The 21047-nt window shown below is 39.1% G+C and overlaps 1 protein-coding gene across 1 annotated transcript in view; it reads left to right on the forward strand.

The window, feature by feature from the left end:
• The window catches only part of LOC132859654 (voltage-dependent N-type calcium channel subunit alpha-1B-like), a 113175-nt gene that overhangs the window by 54152 nt on the left and 37976 nt on the right, over positions 1 to 21047 (forward strand). The window contains exons 9-24 of the mRNA XM_060890464.1: positions 425 to 481; positions 3700 to 3918; positions 4574 to 4686; positions 4878 to 4990; positions 6071 to 6202; positions 8419 to 8491; positions 8619 to 8736; positions 8864 to 8931; positions 9104 to 9210; positions 9920 to 9982; positions 14251 to 14841; positions 15057 to 15229; positions 15321 to 15447; positions 15702 to 15831; positions 17177 to 17236; positions 17374 to 17480. Coding sequence (XP_060746447.1) covers positions 425 to 481; positions 3700 to 3918; positions 4574 to 4686; positions 4878 to 4990; positions 6071 to 6202; positions 8419 to 8491; positions 8619 to 8736; positions 8864 to 8931; positions 9104 to 9210; positions 9920 to 9982; positions 14251 to 14841; positions 15057 to 15229; positions 15321 to 15447; positions 15702 to 15831; positions 17177 to 17236; positions 17374 to 17480 — 2251 coding nt within the window. The remainder of the gene's footprint in view (positions 1 to 424; positions 482 to 3699; positions 3919 to 4573; positions 4687 to 4877; positions 4991 to 6070; positions 6203 to 8418; positions 8492 to 8618; positions 8737 to 8863; positions 8932 to 9103; positions 9211 to 9919; positions 9983 to 14250; positions 14842 to 15056; positions 15230 to 15320; positions 15448 to 15701; positions 15832 to 17176; positions 17237 to 17373; positions 17481 to 21047) is intronic.

The raw sequence follows: 21047 nt of genomic DNA on the forward strand, positions 1-21047 counted from the left end.
AGCATGGTGTGCGAATCTGTTTCTCAGCTACATCACTCAAGTTCATAAAGTTTAGTCTAAACTAAAGACTAACAATATATGCAGTGTTTTCATAAAAAATTCCAGTCTTGCTGTTATTTTAGTTTGAACCTACCCATGATATTTTCTAACGAATAGAATGATTCCTTTTATATGAACTATAAACAGTACACTAGTAGCTTAATTTAATTGTTATTAAGGACCGCTGTATAGTCTTGTTCATTTTGGTTTGTGTTTTTTCTCATTTGCACTCGCATTCGAGTAAGAACCTCCTGAGCAGTAAACTTTTCTTAAACTATTAAAGGCTTGTATGATACTCTCTTACACACACATGAACCCACATGTGTACAAGCATTCAGAAATTTTCTTTCTCTTACACCTTGTGTGTCCATGGATGTGTGTGTAGTGCTGAAAAGAGCAAAGGTCAAGAAGGGGAAGAATGACCTCATCAGTGCCGAGGAGGGTGAGGAACACTTTACAGACATTTCTTCAGTTGGTAAGGCCTGGCATTATCTCAATGCCGTGAATAATAACACAAATCCCTAATGCACACTTTCTCATATTCAAATTACTGGGTTTATTGGTTTCCTACAAGTTCTCTGGTTTCCTCCCGCCTGCAAAAAAATCACACCGGTAGGAGGATTGTCCTTAGGTGCAGATGTGTGTCTTTAGGTGCAGATGTGTGTGTGTTACAGTATGTTATATCTGGGGTATATTCCATACTCACATTCAGTTGATCAGGAATAGGTTCCAGATCCACCTTGAACCCTACCACGATTAAAAAAAAAGTCCTAGAAAGTGAAAGTAGTCTGAATTTTTTTTTTTTTGTCTTAATTTTTATGTGTCTTCTAATCTATTCAGTCATCAGACTGCTAATGAGTATGACCTACTGGCTAATCAAAGCACAGCACAGAAGCAGGAAAAGTGTCTGATTATGAAAACGAAAAAAAAAAAAGTCGGTTGCGTAGGCGAACGTGCTAACCACTAAGCCACCGTGCCCCACAGTAACTATATTATTTAGTCAATATTATTATTTAACTATACATTGAGTCAATAAGGCAGTTATACACTAGTATTAACTCTTAGGACAAAATGGAATTTCCATCTGTTTTGGTTGGTTCCATGTTTAGCATTGAATATCTTTGTGATGTCACAGTCCACAATGGTGCTTAATACAGGGCTGTCAAGTGTCACACATTAAGAGTGACAGTCACGCATTACTGTCTTTTATCACGCTCTCCCACCACACATCGTATTTCTCACTCAGAAAAACTTTTTGACTATTTATCATATATGTAATATGCCGTAGCGCCCAAAATGTCTCTGTCCGCACCGCTGTCTCTATGGAACCGGACAGGAATCAAGTGCGTCTCCCCTGGAGTTCTTAGTCGAGCCTGACACTTATCAGCCAATCAAAAAAAGAGGCTACACAATAGCCAATCAGAAAATAGCACTATTGTACAGTATATGGGTAAGATTTAACGCAACAACTAATTAAAAAAAAACATTAATTAGAGAGGGTATTTTCGATGGTCGGTTTGAACATAACCTCAAAACGAAACAGCTTGTCTCTGGACGGGACATTGTCCTCAATCATGACCCTAAAAATGGCTGGGCTTGAGCCGAATTGTTTTAAATGGGAGCAACATTACAAATAATAAAGGAGTCCAAACACTTACAATAAACAACACTAGTCATAATCTCTCTCTATCTTTCTCTCTCTCTCTGTCTCTCTCTCTCTCTCTCTCTCTCTCTCTCCTTCTCTCTCTCTCTCTCTCTCTCTCTCTCACACACAAACACACACACACAAACAAACACTAATAAATGGAAATTGAACACATACTTTGTATTCGGTTAAAATGTGGTCAATGATCCTGGTGAAACACAGTTGTTGTTTTTTTCCCCCGGTGGGGTGGGGGGTTTGGTGTCGGGGTAGGGTGGGGGTGGTGGTTGCTGGGGGGTTGGAAATGTCACTCTTGCCTGTCTTCAAAACTTGAGAGCCCTGTTAATGGTTAATATGAAAGTAGACACTCTTTAAGGGCCTAATAATTACTTGATTAATTAAGTAATTCTAATTTTATCCAGCCTACTAGGGGCAACATGGTGATATCAAACCCAGTTCTGCTCTCTGAGATGCCTCAAGTGCTTGTTCATAACCATCTGAAATTTGAAGGTTATCTTTAACCACTAAACTTAAACACCGGAAACCAACAGAGTCCTGACTCATTTATTAATCAGACTTGCAGCAATAAAATAATTGATTTGTTTATACAGACTGAATGGAATTTAATGCTAGTGTACTGGTAAAAATTAAGTGATGTTCAAATTGTCAGTAAAATTCACTGTGATTTGAGTCTGTCAAGAATAATTCTCATTTTCCTGCTAAAGGAAAAACAACAACACCGCACAGTCTCCAGTGCAATATCTGTCAAGAGTCTTTGATTAGAGATACTATATGCTTATTAGCTGTGTCAAATGCAGCCAGAGTGGAGCCATGAGAGGGATTTACTGTGTATTAGTCCTGCCGTGATATAACACCACTCACTTTAGCCCAAGGCACTCTATCAAGGGCTCTATATCAGACTTAGGAGTCTGATGTAATTACTCCCACCTCTGTTCTTTAATTTAGTTTACTTTTGTGCTTGGTTACTGGTGGGACCATCTGATCCCTTCGCCTTGCTATTTATGCTCAGATTTGGGCGATGATTGGCATCACGCTCCTGAAACACTCAGGAGTTATTTTCCCTAGAAAATAACCAGTCAGCTACCATCTGTATGAATAACTAATAAGAAAAAAGTGAATCAATAGAGCTTAATGTTTTTCCCTACTGGAATAAATACTTATTTTCTTAAGAAATATCTTACTTATAAACAGGTAATTCTTTGAGTTAATAAAACCAGTAAACAAAAAAATTAAATATCAACTTAATTAAATATCAAATTTCCACCTTTAAATTAATGTCTCTAGTTCTATAGCTAACCTTTTTAGCTAGTTTAATAATTGACAGAAATTTCGAGTGACTGTATAAACCACTACGAAGTCGAGCTGGTTAATGTTTAGAAAACTAGAATTTATTTCTGTTTATTGATTCTACTACAATATTTTTCAAGAGCTCGGTTTGCTCCGCTAAAATACTACATCTTCAGTCTCTGGTACCTAATTTTGAGATTTATTACGTTATAGTGCAGACCTACTGTAGGGTTGTTCATGTCCATACTGTCATTTTTCATTGCTTTCTTTAGATTTATAGTTAATTAGTGAATTCATCAATGAAGGTTGATTATTCTCCTGCATTAGTGGTCTAGTATTATTTAATTTTTAGACTTTCAGTACTATATTTAGCACTTTTTATTTATTTTAATCCATTAATATAAGTAATATCGTTGATTCGTTGGTTTGTATGTTCGTTCATTCATTCATTCATTCATTCATTCATTCATTCATTTAGTCATCTTCAGGAACTGTTCTACTGTCAGAGTAATCAGAGTAACTTAACACAGCCCAGCCATTTACCACCAATTTTTTAGGAGATGAGAGGAAACCACAGAATCCAGAGGAAACCCACTCAGACGCAGGAAGAATACATTTTCCACACAGATTCAGGAATGAAAAATCTGAAAGTCTGAAATCTGGAAATCCATTATATGAAATAATACACCAGAAAATCTGTCTCTAAACAGCACCCCCTGGATCTCCCTTTGCCCGAGCCAGCCTGAAAAGCAACAAGAACGAAAGCTCATCATACTTCCGCCGCAAGGAGAAACGAGCGCGCTTCTTCATTCGCCGCATGGTGAAAGCCCAAAGCTTCTACTGGATTGTTTTGTGCATAGTGGGCTTGAACACGCTTTGCGTGGCCATCGTTCACTACGACCAGCCTAAGGGGCTCACCAAAGCACTCTGTACGTACTTTTATATTTATATTCATAGTCCCATAGAGACGAACCTTGTATTTCATCCTTATATTTTTTCATCATCTAAAACCTATGAGGCATTAATTTCGGATCTGTAACATCTAAACTATAGTGAACACACCAGGGACATGACAGTATTGGAAAATAACCAACCACATGTTGGTGTGATGAGCCAAGACACAAAGCAAACTTACTATCCCCAGCCTGAAGTTGATTATTTTCCAATAACATCACATCCGAAGATGTTTTATTCTTACACCACAGCAATATGCCAACTATTAAAAATGTGATTATTAAAAAACATTACATACCTTTTATCTATTTGACGTAGTTGTACAATATCCACAAATCAAATAACTTTCTCTAAACTTCTTGTTTAGTTTGTTCGTACCTTCTGCATTTTATTCCACGTAAAATGATAACGTAGCTTGTAGTAGCATAACAATAAAATGCATCCTGTCACTGAAAACTACTCAAATTTGTTAAATAACACAACACTTTCTGAGCAATTACATCAAAGAATTCAAAGCCACTATAATAGAAATGTCCTTAAACAATAATTCTTGCAATATCTTTCTTTATTCTACAATATAATTAGAAGTTGTGCTAATGTAATGTTGTGTTACCGTGTTGTGTTTGTCAGGTTGGGCAGAGTTTGTGTTCCTGGGTCTGTTTCTATGTGAGATGACGCTGAAGATGTACGGCCTGGGGCCCAGGAACTACTTTCACTCCTCATTCAACTGCTTTGACTTTGGGGTGAGTCACAGCTGGATGAATCAGAGAAGCATAGCGTCTTCATTTACTCAGCCAGAAGCAGCCACTGTGATACTCGCAGCCATTTCACACCGCAGGAGGGACTTTCACATGCTGTGGCTATTCACTGTCAAATTTTACTTCAATATTTAGCATCTGTTATATTTATTTCCTGTATTCTCTGCTCTGTATAGGTCATTGTGGGGAGTATATTTGAGGTGGTGTTGGCAACCAGCCAAAATGGAGCCTCTTTCGGTATTAGCGTCTTGAGGGCTCTACGCTTGCTCCGAATATTTAAAGTGACCAAGTATGTTGAACCAGTACATGCATAACTCTCATCCTGCTAACATTAGTGGTAAAAAAGTTTTTGATTGCTAGACAGTTTATTAGCATTTAGGTATTCCGTATTTAGGTATAGTCACAGATAGTGACATCGATAGATTGTGTTGTTGTGCCCATTTTCAGCAATGAATTTCTATGTCATGTTACACTCCATAACGTTACGCTCATATGAAAGTAAAACAAATTCTAAAAAGGTTAGATTTTTTCCGAACTATTCACATTTACGGCATTTGCCAGACACTCTTATCCAGAGCAAATTTCATTTCTACAGCCGAGTAATTAAAGGTTAAGGAGTGATAGCTTGGTATCCTTGGGATTCAAACTCATCACCGTACGATCAACACCTTAACCACAAAGCTACCACATCCACACAAATGTTAAAAAACAACTAAAATTCTGTGTAAGGATATCCAAGAGAGGCAAAAACATGTCTCACACTAAAAGTCCTGACTCATTTTAGATAAGACTTCTCTCACTCTCACTCATGTTCTACCCCTTATCCGAACTACCTCGGGTCACGGGGAGCCTGTGCCCATCTCAGGCGTCATCGGGCATCAAGGCAGGATACACCCTGGACGGAGTGCCAACCCATCGCAGGGCACACACACACTCTCATTCACTCACGCAATCACACACTACGGACAATTTTTTCCAGAGATGCCAATCAACCTACCATGCATGTCTTTGGACCGGGGGAGGAAACCGGAGTACCCGGAGGAAACCCCCGAGGCACGGGGAGAACATGCAAACTCCACACACACAAGCTGGAGGCGGGAATCGAACCCCCAACCACTGGAGGTGTGAGGCGAACGTGCTAACCACTAAGCCACCGTGCCTCCTAGATAAGACTTGCAGCCAGAAAATTATTAATTTCTTTATAACGATTAAATATGTCCCATAAGTCGATTTCCATTCTGCTGGCACAATGGAGCCCAGTGTGCTGGTTAAAAAAAGTAAATAATTAAACACAATGGGGTGTGCGGTTATATATTATATATATGTATATATTTCTTTACTACTGTATAATAACTGAATTTCTCTGTAGGTATTGGAACTCTTTGAGGAATCTGGTGGTGTCTCTGCTCAACTCAATGAAATCCATTATCAGCTTGCTCTTCCTCCTCTTCCTCTTTATTGTGGTCTTTGCTTTGCTGGGCATGCAGCTCTTTGGAGGACAGTGAGTGGACACTTTCGTCATTTATTTTTAACGTTAATTTAGTTTTTTATCTTTTAGTTATTTAAGTGATGCTGAAGACACTCTGAAAATGTAGGAGACCAAAATATTTGGTCAAACATTGAGTTGAAGTAACATTGTATGACTCTGGAAAAAATAAGTTTGAGAAAGTTTACTCTTCTTGTAGCTTTAAAGCTTAAATGATAGTTTGCCTACTGTGCTCTGCCTTACCCTGGAGCTAAAGCCTATTTGCCGTGCCTGATATGAGAGCGACAGTGTCAACCAAAAGCACCATCTGTTCAGCAAGGCTGTCTTATCAATGACAGCAAAAGCCCAGTAACAACATGCGTTTAATTGTCAACTGTCAGTTGTGTAATGGTCTCGGTAATTGTCTTCTTGTATATATACCAGTAATATTGCCATTGATGACTGGATGGTTAAACAGAAATAGAGAACATTTGGCTACCGTAAATGTTTATAATGAAGTTCATGTGTGGAACAAAGTTGCCCAATTTCGTTTAACAGTTTATTCAAACGTGGCAGTAACACGTTCATCAAATTGTCCAAAATGTTGGTGGATTTCAAAATTTGGAATGAATTCACAGCATTGGAATGAATTCATACACAGCTATTGTAGTTCATGTGCGTTTTAGCGTCTGTTAAAGGTGGGGTCTCCTTTGTTTGAAAGCCAATGTTGACATATAAAATCACCAAAACAAACACCCCCCTAACCCAAATGGGTCCCATCCCTGTATTGATAGTTCCACCCACACATACATATGTAACCCAGGCAACTAATGGAAAGAAATGTGTCTTTATCATAGCTGAAGGGAAGAACAATACGATTGCAGATAAACAAACAAGCAAAAATGATACTCAAGCATAATCATGCAAAAGACGGCATATATTAGTTCTGTGTAACAAAGCAAAACCAACGTTACTCACCTATCGAGAAGGAAAAAAGCGCCTCTGAGTCTTAAGTAAAGTTCGCCGCATATTCACAGATTGGACTTTCCCAAGTCAATAACTCCTGAGCTAAACACTGTTACTACACAAACGCAGTTGTAGCTGCCTCTCTACATTACTACAATAGAAAAGATGTGTTATTTGTGTAGTAACAGTGTTTAGCTCAGGAGTTATTGACTCACGAAACTCCAATCTGTGAATATGCGGCCAACTTCCTGCTCCTTCAGTTCTCTCCAGCGCTGGAAAGCTGATCCTATATTAACACGTCCTACTTGTTGCCTTATCGTAAGCCTTTCTTCGCTTTCTTTCTTTGTTTTTATCCTCCATGTCAATATTAAAACCGCTTTTTGCTAATGTCACACATGCGCAATGAACACTCTCTCCACCCTTTTCTGACAAGACCCACCCCTTTCTGCTCATTGGCTACACGTTTGTTTTGATTTTTGTTTTGTTTGTCGTCCCGACTCAGCATTTCTCAAACAACGGAGACCCTACCATTAAGTGTCCTTTTTTATTTGTCTCATCTGGATGCACAGCTAATTCTTCTGATGATTAGTAGATCTCTCAAACTCCCACTTAACTTAAACATGTCCAGACCAGTCTGCAGGCTCGGAGCTTTCCGTAGGTGGAAAGTATTTTTTTTAGACCTGTTGACATCGTTAATTTTTTTTTCATACAGCCCAACTGCCAGTATATATTTAAGAAAGTGTGGCATTTTGATTGGCTGGGTACTTTTTTTTGCTTAATCATCCACAGCATACCTTCTAGCAATTTCTCTGCTTCTCCGCTGTAATCCTGCCTCCACCCCTGTGCAACATTTGTAAGTGGGAAGAAACACCACGTCAGCAAAGGATTTCGATTTCCTTGCCCCAGGACTTGGACTAATTATACAATGTCTCTATTTTTTTTGTATTATAATGAATCATAATGTATTGCAAGATATATAATGTTATTTAAACATTCTTATTTGTTGTATGTGTATCAGTTGATGTACCACATCAAACCAACATTACAGGTGATGTACTGAGTAAAACTCTGACTCGAGTCAAAAAAAGACTTAAAAGGGAAAGAAAGATGCATTTCTTGATTCTCTGACTATGTAGAAAATATATAATTATCTTTTACAGCCCTACAGTTATGAACTATTTTAATTTTCAGAAGTTTTAAAAGTCCAGTTCCCTGTATGACTGGAACATTTTCTAATTTCCCATAATCCTCTTTCTTTGTACTGCCTTTTTTCTTTTTCACGACAGGTTTAATTTTGATAACGAAACACCTACTACCAATTTTGACAACTTCCCTTCTGCCATAATGACCGTATTTCAGGTATATACCAAATCTTTTATCTTTTTTTTTTTGTAAATAATTTTCATTTTTATTCATTTTTCAGTGGAATAATTTACACTATACAGCATTTGGGTGCCGACTGTACATTGTGTATGTGTGTGTGTAGATTTTGACAGGAGAAGACTGGAATGCCGTGATGTATCATGGGATTGAGTCTCAGGGCGGCGTCCCGCTTGGGATGTTCTCCTCCGTTTACTTCATCATTCTTACTCTCTTTGGAAACTGTATCCTCTTCTGCACAAGCAAAACTGCTTTCACAGCAAATTCATTTTCTGTACATGAGATCCATTTTAGGTTTAATAACTTAAGCGGCATCGATGTACGATACGTCTTTAACCCGGTCCGAACCAGACACTCTTCTTAATGTGTTCTTGGCTATTGCTGTCGATAACCTTGCCAATGCTCAGGAGCTGACAAAGGTGGGTGCATTGTTTGTACCGGCTTCGTTATTTTTAATCCTGGCTTAATGGTTTGGGATTTATTAATGAAAAATATCAGTAGTGTGGCTGAGCTTTAATTATTTAGATTTTTTCAACCACAGTCTCATCCATGTGTACAGTAAGAGTGACTGGGCCATACTGTGTTTACTAGGATGAAGAGGAGCAAGAGGAAGCAGCCAAAAAGAGCATAGCACTGCAGAAGGCCATGGAGGTGAAGGAGGTTAGCCCGATGTCAGCAGCTAACATTTCCATCGCAGCGTAAGTCTACGTGTCTTCTCTTTTTAACGTTGCTACAGTACCATTCGATTCATGTCCATCTACACAACTTCGTGTCCATTATATGTCCACGTATGTTTTGTATGTGTCGTCTCTTCTGAGTCAGTAACCTAACATTGTGCACATTGCTATATCTGTCTAACTTGTTGTTCTATTCTTAATGTTGTGTCTTAACCGACTGTACAAGGTGACACTAGTAGTGTTAGAGATTAAAGTAAATCATTTTGATCAGCCACAGGCAACCATTTCACATTTCTATGATCAAATAATAAGTTTAGAAAACATTGCACTGTGGTTAATTAAAAATATTTTATTTCATTTACTTTTTTTGTTCCTTTTTTTATATTTTTGAATCATGTTTTTTTTCTTGAATTGTATCATAATCTTTGATCTGTATGTCTGATGTTTTGGTGACACTCAGGTAGAGGATCGGGATTGTAGATTTTTTATAAACATTAAAATGTGGTTCATCAATTTGACGTTGTATACATGCATCCATTTAACTGCCTTTAACTGGAGTGTTACCAATCTGTGTGTTGTGTGTTGAGATGTACAGGTGAACAAACAAGTGAGATGGACATTCCTGAAGGGATGTCCCTCTTCCAGCCCACTTTTTTTTTTTGTTTGTTTTATTTTAATTTTCGTTTTTTCGTCTTATTGTGTATTGTTTTTGTTTGTTTTGCATGTGCAGTTTTGTAAAGCAAAATCGAGATGTGCTCTCTCGCAGCTCTTCCGTCAGCAGCGTTCACTCACTGTGAGTTTTGCTCTCACTTATAATCTTACAGTATTGTCTTCACCGTTCTTCTCACCTCAATCCTCTCTTCTCTCTTTTACTCTCCTATTTCATTTCTTTCTTTTAGTCTTCTTCAATGTTTTCCTCTTACCTGTAATAGCATTTGCAACTAATAACAACACTATGGTTACAGTCACTGCAATGAATATATAGTGCTGAATCCTGGGTTTTAGCATGACTGGTGACAAGTACAGGAGATCTTTGTTTTCATTCTGTTGATAATTGGGATATTATATGTCGAGTTCTGTACATTCTGTCAAATGCGACATCCACTTGAAAACGACGGTCTGGAAATCGAACGGACTTAACTGTAACAATTGAAGATCCAGACAATTTCCTGAACAGGTTGCATACAGTAAGTACTCACCCCCTGGGTCAAAACATAGAAGAACCAGGTTTGTAGTAGTCTGTAATATGTCAGCTAGAAATATCTGAATTGTGATATTTTTGACTCTTATTCTTAAAATTGCAAAATTGCACATGCTCTCGGTAGAAGCTGTAAGTAAACAGTCATTTTGAAGTCTTGAGATCAGTTTGAGGTCTAGGATCTGACTGGACCATTGTAATTATAAAGTCTTGGTTCTTGGTTTCGTTCTCCTGTTAGAGGGTAAACCCTGTGCACTTAAAGAACAGAGCATGTTTCTTCTAGAATGCATCTATGCATCGTGCACTGATCATGACCAGTTTCCCAGTTTCTGTCAATGATAAAACTTTCTTCATAACATGATGATACCAGTATCATGCTTCATTATGGAAAGGATAATGTTGGAGTAATGATATTGTCAGGGTTGGGGTTTTTTTACCAAATGATATGTTTTGTGTCAAAAAGAAGTTTTAATTTTAAGCAGTCCGACACATGCATTTTTAAAACTTCATATCGCACTTTTTGAATAATGACTTTCTTCTCACCATAAAGCTTTGTTGAATAACTAGGCTATGGTTATGCTATAGGGGGCACGGTGGCTTAGTGGTTAGCACGTTTGCCTCACACCTCTAGGGTTGGGGGTTCGATTCCTGCCTCTGCCTTGTGTGTGTGGAGTTTGCATGTTCTCCCCGTGCCTCGGGGGTTTCCTCCGGGTACTCCGGTTTCCTCCCCCGTTCCAAAGACATGCATGGTAGGTTGATTGACATCTCTGGAAAATTGTCCGTAGTGTGTGATTGCGTGAGTGAATGAGAGTGTGTGTGTGTGCCCTGCGATGGGTTGGCACTCCGTCCAGGGTGTATCCTGCCTTGATGCCCGATGACGCCTGAGATAGGCACAGGCTCCCCGTGACCCGAGGTAGTTCGGATAAGCGGTAGAAGATGAATGAATGAATGAATGAATGAATGATTATGCTATAAACATTTTATCCTATCTAAGCTCTGGATCTTTCCAGCTTCTCCAGAATTAACCTTTCCATTTTTAAAAAATTGATTTATTGACTCCACGGGCTGTTCATACATATGTGATTTGGGTTATTCATTACCAAAATAACCAAAACCCTAATTGATTACTTTCCACGTCTTTGACATTGATATTACCTTAGTTCTTCATGATAATAGTTGTACTGTATATGTTTGTTCTGTTTGGGATGAGGTAGCTTAGTGGTTAAGGTTTTGGACTACTGATGGGAAGGTTGTGAATTCACATCCCAGGTCCACCAAACTGCCACTGCTGGGCCCCAAAGAAAGGCCCTTAAACCCTAAATTGCTTAGTTGTATAAAATGAGATTAAATGTTATAAGGGGGTGATAAAGAAACTCTGATGCCTTCCAATTATAGATATGTTTTTATTTACACAGCAAGGCTTCATTCATGATGTGCCATCTGACGAATTTATGGTTTTCATAGCAATTACTTTGTGTAGAATCTAAACAAGTCAATCCAATTCATTTTCATAAAATGTGTTCCGAAAGGGGGTGAATACTTACGCAATGCATTCTAAGGAAACACTTTTGACTGAAGTGTATCAGCTGAACAATATCAGCATGATCAAACAGGAATTATGACGATTATAATTTAGACTCTCACCCAAACAAGTACACACTGTACTCATCATAATCCTGGATATAGACTCAGGTATTCTAGTTAAGTGTAGAAATACTATTAAACACAAGCTGTAGTCAGTTAGGATGAGGGGAAGGTACTGATAAGCAGTAGACCATGCTGCAGAGTCACCTCTAAAGTGTAGCTATGCTATGTATTAAAATAAGTATAAGAGTTATTATAGTTAAAAGCAAGAGTTGATTTGATCCCTGTTTTCGTTACAAACACAATAAATGACGTATATTATAGCTCTGACACATCCTGTACCCCAGGTCTTTGTTTTCCTCACTAGTGAGCTTTTAGTTCAGTATGAATGGATTTGAACAACAGCATGAGTTTACAGCCTTCAGGCTTCTGACCATGTGTGACTATTTTTCCTTTACCTTTGTTATCACCTTTGTGTTTTTTTTGTTTTTGTTTTTTTTCTCTTCTGTGTACCACTTTTCCTCTTCTCTCTTCAGTGTTTGTGCTAGCATCATGTCTGTCCATCGTGTCTGATCTTCTGTGCTTGTGTGGTTCTCTGTGTTGCACACAGGAGTTATGTCTACACCCCTGTTCATCGTTTTGTGAGGTATAGTGACCATACGGGACTTCCATCTTAGGTCCTATTCAGTATCCATACTGCACCACCTTTTACTAATGCTTCTTAAAATGACACGGAATAAAATATTCTAATAAAACTCCTGAGTGGACAAAGAACATATATTTTGGTCTAATAAGGGTGGTTTGCATATTGCGTAGCCCATTCTGTATGTATAAACTACACAATAAATACAGAACAGAACAGAAACTGTCTCTAAACGAATTTTTCTATATGAAATATGGCTTAGAACATCTATAGCAGCCTTGTTAACAAGTGTTTGTCAGTCTCTAGGGTAGCAATTAGGTGATTGTGCTGTGGGGTGCTTCAAATTCCATGCCAGGATAACAGCGATTATGGCTCAGAAAAGCAATAGTGAAGCATTAGCTCGGCCTTTTGGGCCATTCAAACCCATCATCAAGATTTCTTCGGATCCCGATAAGCAAACACCTCCACAACAGACACTCTTGGGTCACAGTGTGTATGCTGTAGTTACGTATACAGTAGAAGCATGAATTACATGAATTACACGAATTACGAAATGTGTATGATTCCATCCATGAGGACCATCTTTTCACTTTTAGGCTAGTAACCTTCGTGCATCACTTACATTTTTATACCCTCACCTTAGCTTTATTATTTCTCAGTGTTCCATTATGTCTATCAGAGTGCCAGATGCAGCTCATAAACAGGGGCAGGTGGGGCATCATATCCATACTGTATATCAGCCATTTAACAAACGTTAATCTTCATGAAGCCCTTATTCACAACCTTATACATTAGTTAAAAATGTTAATTAGCTCATATTAATATTGAGTAACAATTAAAAATATCTGACGTATTTTGACAGCTATATGCTAAATTTCAATTGATTTGCCTCGCCTTACTAGATGTTAAACAATCATGTGGAAGTACACTTTCTAGCCACTGCAGATCTGTATTTAGTCTTTAATTCTTATTGCATGTAGCAGACAAAAATGGTTTCTATACCACTATGGGGATCTCAACTGAGGGACCATTGGAACAGGATTCATGCTGTTGGGAGAAGCAGCAGACAGGACAGTTAATGAGAGTGTTTCAAGGTCCAATTGTCACTGGAAATTCATCTAGATTAAAAAAATTGGAAATAAATCTACTAAATTTCTTCAAATGTAGGCAAAGTGTAAGTACAGGCCGTATATCTATGAACAGAACCAATTTGATCTGTATATTCTATATCTATATTTGCATATCTATACCTGTGTATGTTTGTATTTAATCTATCTAAGGTATTGCAAAGATGGGGAGGAAGAAAGGAGTATTATAGAGTGGAAAATATCTGTATAGTGACATTGTTATAAACACAAAGGCCTTAAAAAGAGATGGTAGACTGTAGGCGGGATAACTGTACAGTGTGTTGTTGACTCGCAAGATAGTAGCCTCTATCATAAGCGTGATACCCTCTCTACTTAAATTTAGTTGCAGGCTCACCATCACACTCCCGATCCTGGGATTTTCTAGTAAATAAATGAAAAGAGACAGCAAAAGATGGTCTTCCTATGGATGAGAGTTGTCTTCTCATACCCCAACTGTAGTTTATTGATGCTTTTTCCTGACTTTTCTATATGTATTTCCTCTACCCCAGCAAAGAGCAGCAGCGCTCCCTCCAGAAAATGTCTATCTGGGAGCAGCGCACTTCACAACTACGTCGCCACAACCTGCGCAACAGCAGTGAAGCACTATACAGCGAGCTGGAGCCGGAAGATCGGCTGCGCATGTCCTCAGCGCTACACCTGCGGCCCGATATGAAGGCGCACCACGATCGGCCCTTGGTGGTGGATAAAACGCACCCGCCGGATGGCACGGACACCCTGGAGGAGGCACCTGCAAACAAACACCACCGCTGCCGTGGAGAGAACCGAGAGTCTGTAGAAGGACGCCGACATCGGCACCACCGTGGCAGTGAACACAGAGGCCACCAGGATGGAGGACACAGGAACCAGACAGAGGATTGTGATGATGACAGGGAGCACCATCACCACCATTCTCACCGCTCCCGTGAGACTGATGGTGATAGCAGTAATGGAGTGAAAGGAGAGAGAAATCTGAGAGGGCACAGAGAAGGTGAAGCAGGAAATGGTGAGAGGAGGAGACACAGGCTTCGCATCAAAGCTCAAACCACACTTGACAAGGAGGAGACCAGGGACAACAAAGAGAGAGATAGTCCAAGCCACAGGTCAGCAACAACAACAACAACAACAACAACAACAACAACAATAATAATAATATTAATAATAATATGCCAAATACTCAATAACAGTGACTCAGGCCACATTGCACAATCACCCTTGTTCACCCTTTTCTATAAATAAACAGCCCGAAGTGTTTTATTTCTTCCACAAGATATAATACAATCATTTTAAATCTATTTATCTTGTGCTGCTTTTCCAGGGACAGGCTTAATGATGCAGAGGGTGATGGCTTGAGCTTGAGTTCTGTCCCCTCGCCTACTGAGAGACAAGAGGATTCGGATAACCTTAAAAACAGCACCAAGGCTAGATCAACAGCAGTCAGCATCCCTGTTACAGTCACTGCCCCGCCAGGAGACACCACCGTCATTCCCAGTCAGTAATCCAGTACCTTTAACCGGAATATTTATTACCATGGGAATGCAGCGAGTTCATTAATGATGATCCAATATTTTTGTTTATGCAGTGAATAACATAGATGGTGAGCGCCTTCTCCTGAATGAGGAAAAGAAGGATCTGGATGAACTGAATCAGAACGCTCCAAAACGCATCTTACCCTACAGCTCTATGTTTGTGTTTGGTCAGTCCAATCCGTAAGTATTAAATGTAGATGTTGTCTTTTAAAGCCCTCAAAAATAGACAGGGAAGTGTATATGAGGTCAACCCTCATTAAGATGCTGGTAAGATTCTAATAGAGTAGAAGTGGAGTGTGTGATACTCATTCATACACAAATCAGAAAAAAAACAGATTATCTGGGTTCATTGACAAGCATTTTATATGTGTAATAAAATATGGAAGTGAATGAACACAAAAACTGTATTCTAAACCTGTGTGGTTTTTTTGCAGCGTACGAAGGTTGTGTCACTATGTGGTGAACTTGCGTTACTTTGAGATGTGCATTCTCGTCGTGATTACCATGAGCAGCATCGCACTGGCTGCGGAAGACCCTGTGAATACTACTGCTTTTCGGAACAACGTGAGACTATGGCACACAAATATACACACGTACAGTACATACGTTATACACAGTATAGGACTGATCATTTTGTTATTCTGAAGACTACAAAGAAGAATTAATAGGAAGAAGTCTGGGACTTTCACAACTGAAAATGATTCATCATATTTATATTAAAATATTTCTGGTTTACACTGTTTCTGGAAGGCCATTGAGTTTATTACAGAACGTAATCATGAAGACCGACAATCTATCAAAACACATCTGATTATCGATCAGTTGGGTATAAAAGAAAATATCCCATGGAGTACAATAAAATCTGTTAGTATAAAACACTCCTAGAGGAGGCTACCTGAGTAAAGTAAGTCATTTTCCAGTGAATAAAGTAAGTCATAAACTAGTAAATGTAACCTACAACATGATGCCACCACCACCATGCTTCTCTGCAGGTGGTGTAGAGGGTTACTACTATATAAGTATATAGATTTTCCACTATTATAATATTTTGGACTAATCCAAATATACATTTATTTCAGTTCAAGTCTGATACACTCTAAAATATGGAAAAGTATAGAGGCTAAATTGTGCTCTTATGTAAAGCTCTGTAATCAGTATTTTTCCTGGCATGTGTGAGTAGTTCTTCACTTGGCCTTAATGCCAGTGTGTGAACAGAAAGTTCACCAGGGGGTAACAGATACGAGCTTTGAGTAAAATCCCTGGTTTAAATTTAAATAATAAAAAAGTATCAAGTGCACTATATCTGATTACCGATATTTAGATAAAAGTCCATCTTTAGTATAATGTAGTACATATCGTCGCAGTCGGGTGGAATCCTCGTATCTCCAAAACCGTTATTTTTCAGGAAATTAAAAAAATGCCGTACCTTATTTGCAGTGCACAGGGTTTAGTCCGCGTTGCAGTGGATTGTCTTGCGCTAAATTCCTGTCCTCAGATGAGCACCAGAACTAGCGGGGGTCAAGATTGTTTTTTCTTTGAGCCCAGTGTTTTGAAGACATTTACCTCAGAAGACGTGTTGATTCGTTGCGACTCTTCTTGAGGAGAAATATGCCGTGAAGCTCTCCCGCGGAGTGAGGAAGAGGTGGACAGTTGAAGTGTCCAATGGAGTTATGAGATTTGCGCTCAAGCTATTTTCAAGACTTTAGATTGGTTAATAACTTGTAAAAATAACAGACCCACGTGGGGACTGACCAATAGCATCGATATGTGAAAAAATATGAAATTGACAAAATTTGGACATACGAGGTTTCCGCCCGACAGCGACGATAACCTATAACATCTTTATACTTGTAGCTTACTTTAAATTGAATGTGAATGTAACACTGTTTATGTTTCTGTATTTTTCCAGGTGCTAAAATACTTAGATTACATCTTTACCGGCGTGTTCACATTTGAAATGGTGATAAAGGTATTGACGGGAATAAAGATAACTGTTACATACAATGACAAATATTATAACTTAATTGCATGTAACTTTCAAAATGGATATAATAAAGGGACTCTTACTCTGTTACCTTTAACCTGTCGTTAATACGTTTATTTTAGATGATTGACCTCGGGCTGCTGCTCCACCCCGGCTCTTACTTCAGAGACCTGTGGAATATTCTAGACTTCATTGTGGTCAGCGGTGCCCTGGTGGCTTTTGCCTGCACGTGAGTACACACTTCTTTCCAGATTTGTCAGAGCAGCAGCTAAAAGGAGAAAATCCAGTCTGTCAACTTCAATCCAGCAAAAAGCACTGGGCTGAAAATGATGAAAATAAGATTTGACTGCTGCCTCTCCAGTGGCTGGTGGGAGATGGAGGGGTAGAGTAGTGTGTCTGCTTCTTCCTGTGGAAAGAAAGAGTGTTAAATGTGTTTGGGGATTATGTGTATTGTTGATGCACACCTGAGCTAGCTCTTCTGGTTTACTGTCATATCTGTAGGTGCCTCCCAGAGGAAAGTGGAGCCAAACTTAGAAGCACTTCTGAAGCGGCTGAGACGCTAACCAAGATGTATATACTGTATTTTCCCCATTTTAACTCTAATTCTCATCACTACACAAGAGGCCATATTTACCAAAATGAGTTTAAATTGCTCTCTCAGCAGGGAGCACAGACCCATTCACACTCACACATGCAATATTCACTTACACGCAAGCAAAATTACAGTATACATTTGTACAAATCTAATGCACATATAAAACATAGCATCATATATGTAAAAACCAGACACGGGTACACAGACAGAGACCCCCACATACATGCAAACAAATACACTCACATATCCTCCCTTTTTTTAAACACCACCACACATCTACCACATCTTGTCCTCACCATTAAAGCAGCTTGAGAAACCTTTGGGTTGCAGGACTCAATATTCCAGCACCATCCTTGCATGGATCATCATGAATTCTTCTGACGAGGAAGCTTCAGCAAGTGGTTATGTGCTTACAAGATGATGCCATTCTTATTTCAATGCAATTTCAGCCACTAAGATCCCCAACGTTTTGCATTGAAGGGGCCATAGGCTACGTGGAGGAATGCCTTTTTATATCTAGGTATTGGACTTTTGGAGTAAGCCTAATTTGTCTACTGCGGCTAGACAGGCTGGTTGTAGATAAAGTCAAACAATTTGCCCGTGCTACTTCATAATGGATGAAAACAGCATGAGCTTCAAGATTGAAGTAGTACCTGTTGCTATCCTTTTCTTTAAACAAAAAAAAAAAAACAGGGATATGGTTTTACTGGCTTGAAGCTCTGTGGGTTTATGCAAAAAGGATCACTAAAATAGTGCAACCAGTAATGAGCCCATTCTCAAGCTTATACAGTTTCAGAGTTTGGGCTCAGTCGACCCACTGTAGTAGTCCAGAAGGTACACCATGGGCTCCAAGTAGTCCAGAAGGTTACACCGTGGGCTCCAAGTCTCACAACATTCCCATGAATCTCCAGGCGGTCCATATGAGGCCAGTTAGCCAGCAGCAGTTAGCGGCCTCCAAATGACTCCAACCAGACGTCCAGCAAGGAGAAGCGATCTGAATCACCGGTATCTGGCTATCAGCCCTCTTCCACATACAAAAGCTCACATTGTTGTCACTGTAGTTGACAGGAGACAGAATAAAGCCTTCTCACCCAACCGTGGGTTATCTCTCCATGAGAAGATCTTTAGCTTCAGACGAAGGTTGTCAGGTCACAAACCCTACAGTACCTTCCTCAACAGCTGCCATATTCCGTAGATTGTTTCTTCAGCTGTCACTGTTTTTTTTTTCTTGGTCCACAACTAATCTATACTTGGGTTTCACTGCCTGATCCAGTCAGATGACTTTAATCATATTTCTTTCACCTAGACACATTAACAGTGATGTTACCTGGGGTCAAAAACAAATACACGTGCAAATAGACACCCATTTACGCTCATACACACGGATACTTCCAAACACACAAATGCGCTCATACACTCAATATAAAAACAAATATCTACACATATATTTAAAACACTCACATATTTTTATCCTCCTGCAGCATGTAAACGTACAACAATATAACTTTATACATAACAGGGCTCTCACCCACATACCACATCACACTAACAGCATTAATCAAGTGTGTGTCATTTGATGAGGCTTGGTTTATATATGTACTAAATCCTCTTAGTCTTGTGAAGGTACTTTTCAAACGCATGAGAGACCTGAAAGCAATGAAAAGCACTCAGTTAGTGTGAAAGCTGTGTATGAGCTGTGGGTCTCCGAGACACTCTCCTGAGACAGCTAATGGCTTAAATGTGGATTAGAATCCTTTGTTCAACCTAAGCATACGGTAGAATGTGAGTCTCGCATTTTAGTTTGGTAATTTTTCTTCCTGTCTGAACTTTGCCTCTTCATATGTTTCTGTTATTTTCATAGTAAGCGCTCACGTCCTTTCTTGGCTTTCTGCCTTTCTCTGTCTTTACTGTACCTTCTCCTTTCTCTTTCCTTGTTTGTGTTGCTTTCAGGAGCTTCATGGGGTATGCATTTGTTACTGCCTGTTTTCTCTAGATGCCTGTAAATATATATGTGTGTGTGTGTCTGAGTGAGTGCATGCATGGGTTAATAAGCGTTAACCTCAGGCTACATGAGCAGCCCTGTGTATTTTCATTGTGTTTCCACCACACTGCCATCTGGTGTGTGACAATCATATATAGTGTTAATTTCATCAAACATCACCAGCCTGGTTTCCACACACACATTATTCTTTTTATTATATTGTCGCTTTGTGACTGTAAACTAAGAAAAACTGATGCATGAGATTATTGTAATTTCATAATAGGTTTCATCTGTAATACAGAGCCAGTGAAAGGAATGGTGTATTTTTTAAGGTGAGGATTATGCTTTGAATTGAGGAGCAAATATTACCTCCGCTTTGGTTTCCTCTGGGATCTAGAGTGTCTTCCCACCTTTCAAAAACATGGCATTAGCTGTAGTGGATTGCCCCTAAGGTGTGAATGAATGTGTGAATGCGTGTGTGCAATGGACTGGTACCTGAAGTCAGATGAAGTCATTTGGTATTTGTATTGATAGGAGAATTCATGGATTTTCTAAAACTATCCTTGCCAGTGGCAGATCAATGATAATGGCACTGGCCTACTGATCAGAAGGTCCTTCAAATCCCAATACCACCAATCTTCCACTGTTGGGTTCAGTTGCTCAGTTGTATCCTGTTTCAATGGGATGTCACTTTGTATTAAAGCATCGGTCAAATAAAAAAATACAAAAATTCTGAAATTCAGATTAGGGATTGTGTATAGAACCTGACATGGAGGTTGTTCTTGTATATCCAGGGGCTATGTCATGATACAGAAAATGGATACATCAGTATTAATATCCAGATTGTCTCTTATGAGCACTTGATAGTTTATTAGTTCATGTGCACCAGATTTTTATTTAAGAAATCACACCCTGTCTTTTCAGTGGCTCTGTAGAGTTGTTCATTTCTGCTGGAAAGGTTACATGCAAGTAGGTTTACCAGGAATGAACATAGTGTATGTGTGTTGTGCACAGATACCGGTGTGTGTGTGTGTGTGTGTGTGTGTGTTCACATTCCTAAACTGTAACCACATAACCCGGCTTTTTAATCAAATAACGCTCACTCCATTGCACACTTAATTCATTTAATGAATGTCCCATTCATGTAATGTTTTATTTTTCCTGTTTTCTACTGTCGGTGCTAAGTGTTTTTCTGTATGACTTCTGTTTCCGTTATTCTC

This window comes from Tachysurus vachellii, chromosome 17 (genome assembly GCF_030014155.1).
Source record: "Tachysurus vachellii isolate PV-2020 chromosome 17, HZAU_Pvac_v1, whole genome shotgun sequence".
Classification (NCBI taxonomy): domain Eukaryota; kingdom Metazoa; phylum Chordata; class Actinopteri; order Siluriformes; family Bagridae; genus Tachysurus; species Tachysurus vachellii.